Source organism: Mizuhopecten yessoensis, unplaced genomic scaffold (assembly GCF_002113885.1).
Source record: "Mizuhopecten yessoensis strain PY_sf001 unplaced genomic scaffold, ASM211388v2 scaffold2589, whole genome shotgun sequence".
Taxonomy (NCBI): domain Eukaryota; kingdom Metazoa; phylum Mollusca; class Bivalvia; order Pectinida; family Pectinidae; genus Mizuhopecten; species Mizuhopecten yessoensis.
This window is the reverse complement of record NW_018404621.1, coordinates 114845-123324: the sequence shown is the minus strand read 5'-3', so window position 1 is coordinate 123324 and position 8480 is coordinate 114845. Positions and strand designations below refer to the sequence as shown.

Sequence of the window (8480 nt, the reverse complement as noted above, 5' to 3'; positions counted from 1 at the left end):
CCCCCCCCTAGGTTTGATAAGGTATTATATTAGCGTGTCCGTCTTGAATGTTCATTGCAAATGAAACATATCAGCTTAAAAAAATTCTGGGGAGAACCCTGATCGGGTAATTTAATGCATACCTTCCAATCACAACACAGATGTGTTTTGCTGCAAATGTCTTCATTGAAACAATGTTAAGCTGTTGATCTAAGAGAATGACATGTTTAAATTTATTTTCAGGTGTTCTTCCACGTGATGATAAACCATTTAGGGCCATGAAAAAGTATCAAGTGAAGAATAGATGGGATGAAAAGCACTCTTTATTTGGACAGAATGACTATATTGGTAGGTCTGGCAGGCTGCCAAAGCACAGGAATAACTGATGTGTGCAGCTTTGTTAATTGAATGTAATATGAAATGGGAAATTAATTGTTTCCATGCTTATTGTCTAAATTGTTTTCAGTTACCTAGGAAGTCTGTCTTAGAGGATAGAATAAACATTATGTCAAGTTTAAAGGAAGAATTGTCAATTTGTGGAAAGAAATCTCATCATCAAGTCACAGGATTCAATATGTCATATGTATGAAGTTTTGGCTTGTCCAGAGTTCACATAGTTATAACAGAAACAAAACCTTATCAGATTGAGACAAAAATCTTAAATGGTTCCATTCGATGATATAGACAGTATCCAGTGAGTTATGATGATTAACATCCATTTCAGTGAATTATCAAGTTTAGCTTACATGCTTAGCAAGAAATATTTCAATTAAACGGATACAGGTACATGTAAAATCAGTCATCACATGTTGGATAAACTGTTTCTCTGGTAATTGACGACAGATAGACAAAGATATTGATATACCTGTGACATGAGTAAGAAATGAAGTAAATAACTACCATTTTATTGAAGTTTGTTTGACTTTGGTCCTCTGAAATGCAAACTCAATAAAGATGTTGTCATGCTTTCCAAATCCAGCGGAACAGACATATTTTTTTTTTTTTGACCAAAATTTACTAAAAAGGAAATGAAGTTGCTGAAGTGGTGAACAAATAGGGTAAACTTGACCTTGACATTGGAACCCTGAAACATGAACTTAGCTGAGGTATTTTCACCTATGTATGAAGTTTGATTGAAAGCCTCTTAGTTGTCATTTATTTTTTGATAAATAATTAGTGACCTTGGCCTTAATACCATGATAAAAGAACTCACACAAGGATAGTTGACATTTGTATTCATCATGCTTGATCAAATCCACACAAAAAATGACACAGAATTCAAATTGGTTGATTATTTTTTGTAAAAAGCAACAATGACCTCGGCCTAAACCTTAAAACTGAAAAGTAGTATCATTTTATACCGGAAAATTTGATCAACTTCTGCAATGATAATGACACTGAATGAAAATAGGACAGAATAGAACTGGGGCCTGTTCGTTTATGCGGAACAGCTGGTACCTCCGTTTTTTAATGTAATATTTTTATACCCCCCGAACGAAGTTAGGGGAGTATACAGGAATCAGCTTGTCTGTCTGTCCGTAGAATTTGTTTGTCCGGACAACTCCTTCTTAAGTAATGGACCAATTTCAACGAAACATTCCAGATATGATAACTACAACCTGAAGTTGTGCATCCAGGTTTTATGTTTTCATTCTGACCTTTTAATAAAGAAGTAATGGCCCTTTGTTGAAAAAATCCTGAATATTTTTCCTGACAAATCCTTTTAAAGTTATGGATCGATTTCAACGAAACTTTCCAGATATGATAACTTCCACCACATATTGTGTATTTAGCTTTTATTTTTTTATTCTGACCCCTTTTATTACAGAGTTATTGCCCTTTGTTGAAAAATGCTTTCCCGCACAACTTCTCCAAGTCTATGTAGCCAATTTCAATGAATTTTTCAGATAAGATAACTACCCCCTTATGTTGTGCATCCAGGTATTATTTTTCCGACCTTTTTTATGGAGTTATGGCCATTTGTTGAAAAATCTTGTCCTGACAACTTTTCCTAATCTACTGGTCGAATTTCAATTCTTTTTTAAAGATATGGTAACTGCCCCCTGATGTTGGGCATCCAAGTAGTAGTTTTTCATTCCAATCCTTTTAGAAGTAGTTATGGCCCTTTGTTGAATAAACCTTTGTCTGCCTCATAAACTACTGGGCCGATTTCAATGAAAGTTTACAGATATGGTAATTACCCCCTGATGTCACGCATCAGGCTAGTATTTTTTTTCATTTCGGCCCTTTTTAAGGAGTTATGGCCCTTTGTTAAATATCTTTGTCCTGACATCTTTTCCTTAACTTATAGGACAATTTTAGCAAAACAGGTTCATCTGGGCTTACAAGATTTGGTGTGTAAGTCTGTTTTGCAATTGGGAGGGAGTACAGGAAGTATGTTAGTGACCAGTATACTTAAATAAGTGTACAGCTCAGTCAATAAAGAAATCATTACTGGTGGGAGACTATGGATTGCTTTGCAATGCTTTGCCTTAGTAAGGCTTTAGCTTACAGTTCTGGTTTATGCAGGCATTGCAAGGCATTGTCAAGGCTCGCCTGAAAGCAGCATCAGATCACTTGGTCCGACCTTATTTCATAGAAGAACAACTATGGTCCAACCGGTTCAACTGTTAATATCTCGATAAACGAAAACAACCCTGGACTAGTGGCAATGAAATGGGACACACCATGAGACATGTGAAACATCATACGTACCAACCTTTACAAAAAGAGATGGGGGCAAAATAACTTGAAAATATAGTATGAGTTGGGAATGGTAATACAGCTGTTTCGTGAGAAATGTATATATATATAGACCTACATGACTAAAGCAGCTCTATCTAAATCTGTTTTTCCAGATATTCTTGGAGATGGCGATGTCCACCCTGCAGACCTTCAGAAGGGTCCATTATGGCTTATTGGTCAGAAAGATAGGTCTGAACTTCACAGGCTTCTCAGAAGACTCCGCATGGAAGGGGGAAAGATTAAAGCCATGTATCCAACAAAATATGAAGCCATGAATAAAAGGGTGCGATATCTTTATAGAAGATATAACAAAACAAACCGTTCTCATAAAATAAGTTAATATCCCGGTAGTTTTAGATTGCTTTACAAATTATATTAGTACAGGTTTATACAAAATCTTTGAAGTCTGATATTTCTCCAGTTTACACCTATGTATTGGACTATGGTGCATACCTACCTGGTAGGTTTTTTTTCTTTTCTACATCATCATCAAAGTATTAGCCAATACAATGTGCATGCTTGTATACCAGATAAAACAAATTGAACATGGAAAATTAAAATTAAAATTTTGTAAAATAACAAAACTATTGTTTGTTTTCAATACATGTGGATACTGTCTCTGATGTGGATGTGTGTGATATCTCCAGTTGACTTTCGTATTAAATGCAAATATTGACAAACAAATGTGAACTCCTATAATATATATTCCCCTTGACAATAACTTCCGTTTATTTCAAATATTTTTGATTGCATGATATTTATCACACATCCACCAAAGTGCTGTAAAGTGTCCTGAAATAATAACCTTGACCTACTTTCATAGTCAAATGGGGTCAAATAGGTAATTTAAAAACATTTAAACAACTTCTTCTGCATTTTGACCAGCAGTTTCATTTAGTAAGGAACATAATTCTTAATCCAAGGAGGATTTGCAATATTTGCAAAATTCCTTTTTATTGAGAACATTTCCCTAAGAGAGCTGAAATATCCAGGGCCCATTTCATGAAACCGTTCTCATGCTCAAGCATGGAATTTGTGCTTATAAACCTAAATTCTTCTTCTGTTTATAAATTAATAATAAAATCTAATTGGTCAATAATTTGATTTTTTTTTTTATGAAATACTGTTTTCAATGTTTACATCCATGCTTGAGCATGAGAACAGTTTCAGGAATACAGACCCAGTTTAGAATACAGCCTGTATGAAATTTTCTAGGCGGACTATTTAAAAAATCCCGTCTAATATTCCGCCATTTCCAACAGTAAGGAAACTAGTTTGACAGGGTGTTGGTGGAAAGTAGACGGATTCCAGGTAGAATCTGTTGCCAAAATATTTAAATGAGCTTAAGTGGATTCCGCCAAGCAAATATTTTACCTAGGCCAGGAAATCCTGCCCAAAGAATCCGTTAACTTATAGGCGGAATCTGCCAAGCAATATTTTTACCTAGGCTGGGAAATCCTGCCTAAAGAATCCTTCAACTTATAGGCGGAATCCGCCAAGCAAGAAATTTCCCAGGCTGGGAAATCCCGCCAAATGAAAATCCGCCAATTATTCCGCCAACCTAGAATTTTTAGCGGGGTCCAGGTGGAGTCAAAATGGCGGAAATATTACAATAATGATCTGATTAAACAATATCCTGTTAAAAGATATACAACACTATCTAATGAAAAGTCATGTTTCGATAATCTTTATAGTTCAAAGACCTGCTTGTCTTAGCAGCTTAAAATCATGATGGTATTCAACCAAAAATGATTCCAACATGTGGATGAATTTCAGATATTACAATTTATTTGCTTTGTCCTTAAAAAGGTCTCTTGTACAAACTTTTTTCTTTTCATTTTAACAGTTCAGTCCTTTATCTTCTTTTTAACTTTCTTACGAGCATAGCTCACTTGCTCGGTGAAGGCATCTTTACACCAGACAACCACGTAGTCTGTAAAAGTAAATGTTGCTGAAATGGTTAAAATGAAGCAATATTGCAAGCATATAACTACCTAATGTACCAGTTTTGCATGCATGGTCTTCATATACAACAGGTGTTATATCAAATGAAAGTATCACCTTTTTCATTACTGAATAACTTTTTTTTTCTTTTTTTTTTCAAAAGAACAGTTATAACTATTTATGTTAAAATCTAACAAAGTTCCTGTTCCTGATAGGCTAGAAATCTTTACACTGCCAGCATCTTCACCATAGATTAAGCCAGCAGCTGCTTACCACAACCCTGACCCCTTACTGTGCCCTAGCCATGGCAGGTCATTTGGCCAAACTTATGCTCTCAACAGAGAATCAAGGCCCAATTAGGTATCTGTTCATGTAGTGGCAGTTAGCTTGACTCTCTGCTTTCATTTTAAATAGCAGATACATATGTACATATATATATAGAATAACTTTGCTCATTTAATTTGAATCTAACATTAAATAAGCACATTCATATGTTTCAACTGGATTTGAATAAGGAAGAATATCAAAGTTAAAAGTTTAGATTTTGTGGTAACTTACCATTCTTTGAACCATTTAGCTCAGCCTTGCTGGTGCTACAAATAGTTGTAAATACAAATTCTCACTGTATACTAGCTATTGTAATGTATTCTGGTCAAATGTATACTAATTCAGTCACATTTCTGTTTTATTTCCCATACACATACATCATATAATTTTCAAAACAAACTGACCCCATTATTCAGACCATGCATGCTGGTACTGGATAATTATCATAAATCACAAAATATTGCATACACATACACATGTTCCTCTTGCAATTATATCCAAACTTCCAAATGGAAAATAATGTTCCTTCTCCTTACAAACTCAAGCAGTTATCAGTAATGGCCACTTTCAGCATCAAAACTTTGAATGTAGAAACTGACCAATCACTGACCAGGATACTGGACTGGCTGCTGTGGCTAGTTCCGGTTGTGAGAATCTATACAGACTATACAATCTAAAAATAGACTTGCTTAAGTCGGTTTAAATACTTTTGAATATTACAATTAATAGACTGTCAAATTTATTCCATTTGTTGTATGTTGAGACACAACATAATTTGTCAAACCTGAATTAATATAAAACAGCATACATGTTCCCAATGCATTACATTTGCACCAATAATATAAAATGTTTTTGTTCTTTTTCACACAATACTTAAAGTGCTGGACTGAGAGGTACAAAATACCAAAATCAGTTCCTGCAAAACATATATATATACTGGAATATCTGATTAAGTACATGTATGCTTTCTTAAAGGTAGTTTGTCTAATTCAGAAATGGTTCAAGATTTGGTAAATGCAATGTCTGTACCTGGTAGTTTATGGAAACAGCCATCAAGATCATAGATATTTTTCAAACTAAATAATTTTTAAACTTTTTTGAAAAATAAAAATAAAATGTATTTATTATTAAATTGTCTAAGTCTTAGTTGTCTAAATCCTGCCAAGAACAATTTTCATAAGTGTATAATTCCACCAAAAACCCGCTAAGTGAAAATTACCAGGCAGATTTTTAGATGGAATAGACTTTTGTGGTTAGCGGAATATAGACAGGATTTTCCTATTATTCATGTACGCCATAAGTCCGCCTTTGAATTTCCCATTTTTAGCGGTTTCCGCCAATAATCCTAGCGTATTCTAGGCAGAATCCGCTTAAGAGTTACGTGCAGGAGGCTCTCTTGTTATACAATTCTGCAGATTATATTTTTGCGATCACATTAATGACGTGCAAAGTTGAGAAAATATCTTGCTATACTCTATTTATTTTGACGAAATTCATACAAACAAGCTAAAGGAAAGTTATCAGTGTTTAAGGGGTTCTGAAACTTAAGAAAATGGTGTTCAAACATTTTAGCTCATTTAACCAAAATCTAGACAAGCTACTGACAGTTACTGTTTAGAAGTGTACGATGTTGCCAATTACATAAAGTACATCATAGCATACGTATACAGATATATTGAAATGATCGACCGCCATACTATCTTGTACAAAGCATTGTTTTCAGTGTTCATTCTGCTAATTGTCAGTTTTTGATACAGAAAATTTGCTGTACTTGGGGGGGATGAGATCCAAGAGGGATCTTGGCATCCATTATTTTAATATTTTCGTTTGTTCTGTATGTTAGTTTGATCATTTAGATTGGTAATCCTGTCAATATGAAATGGATCTTGTAGTAACTTTTGATAAAAACTAAAATATTTAAAATGAGTCAAATATAAAGAAGAGGGATTTTTTGTGTTGTTTCCTGAATCCATACATTTTATACCTGGTATAACTACATACATGTTTATTGCTACATGGCTGTATATGGAGCATTGTGATACAGTGACAGAATACAGGGTCAGTACAAACCTGACTGTAATATCCATGATCAGGGACTGGCATGGGCTGATTACCCAGGTTCGTCATTCATTTCCAGAGATCAATTTTCGGAGCATGAACATAGCTTTTTTCAGATTTTTTTTGGTGTGCAAAATATTCGAGTAGAAGCTTTTTTCAGATTTTTAACAACATCCAGTAAATGGTTTAATATTTTCCATAGAAGGAAAATAATCCTCTTCAAACGACACAATTGTTGTAAAAAGCTGAAAGTTTGACAAATGTATTCATTATGTTCCATTTTCAAGGACTCTTATTATTGTATAATAAGAGGCCCAGGGGGCCTTCATCACTCATCTCCTATTTTTCCCACACCTGCCTGACGACAGACGCCGCATCATTGCACAAGCTCACTAGTCCTTCTGGCAGGCGAGTTGAAAATTCTGGGCACTAGCCATATACCTGGTTTGTGTATGAAAATCTATCAAAGAACAACTTTGAATTATAAAGGTACGTGTATGTTGTGGTTTCATGCGACTGGAGTAGAGGAGTTTCCAGCTGAAGGTTAAATCATTTACCCCTGAAATTTCCTAATGAACTATTCCAACCTTTGAATTGGAAGAGTTCAAACGTGTCTTCAGGGGTCAATGAGTTAACTAGAACACTGACAGGTCAGTAAGGGCCCCGTTTTGTGGTAATTATATCCCCCATTATCATCAAGAAGCAATCTGTCCATATAGCTGAGTTTGAAGTTTGACATTTGTACTTCAAAAAGAATCGCAGGGAAGCAAAATATACATATTACATGTACAATGATGTGATGTGTTTCCTTCCACCTCCATATTTGCTGGGCTAACAGAAATGTAATTACCGGTGCAATACTCATTTGTTAGCTTTGTTTTATTTGTTTTATTTCACCTTATATACCTCCTCCATCAAGAGCCAAGGTCAAAGTCAGAGATCCACTTTGTCTTTGACCTTTGGACCCAAATGACCTTGACCATTAACCCAGTGACCTTGATCTTTGGTCAGTTGACTTATTCTTTAATTCCGACCAACTTTGCTTCTTAATATCATAACAAAATGTTCATCAGTGAAAGATACAAAACTTGACCTTGACCCTTTTGACCCAGTAACCTGGAACTGAGGTCAGTTGACTCTGTGTTAAGTTATGAACAACATTGCTTCATAATGTCATAACAAAATGTTCATCAGGGAAAAGGTACAAAATTTTAACCTTGACCTTTAACCAAGTGACCTTGACCTTTGGTCAATTGACTCCTTGTTTAATTCTGACCAACATTGCTTCAAAGTGTCATAGCGAAATGTTCACCAGTGAAAAGATAGAAAATTTAACCTTGACCTTTGACCCAAAGACCTTGACCTTTGGTCAGTTGAATCGTTGTTTAATTCTGATCAACTTTGCTTCATCATGTCATAACAAAATG

General features: G+C 34.9%; 1 protein-coding gene across 1 annotated transcript in view; it reads left to right on the top strand.

Annotated features, from left to right (window-relative positions):
* LOC110446141 (39S ribosomal protein L51, mitochondrial-like) overlaps window positions 1–3303 on the top strand; it is a 7375-nt gene extending 4072 nt beyond the window's left edge. Inside the window, exons 3-4 of the mRNA XM_021491137.1 lie at window positions 223–327; window positions 2838–3303. Coding sequence (XP_021346812.1) covers window positions 223–327; window positions 2838–3064 — 332 coding nt within the window. The 3' untranslated portion in view covers window positions 3065–3303. The remainder of the gene's footprint in view (window positions 1–222; window positions 328–2837) is intronic.
* Window positions 3304–8480: the final 5177 nt, after the last annotated feature.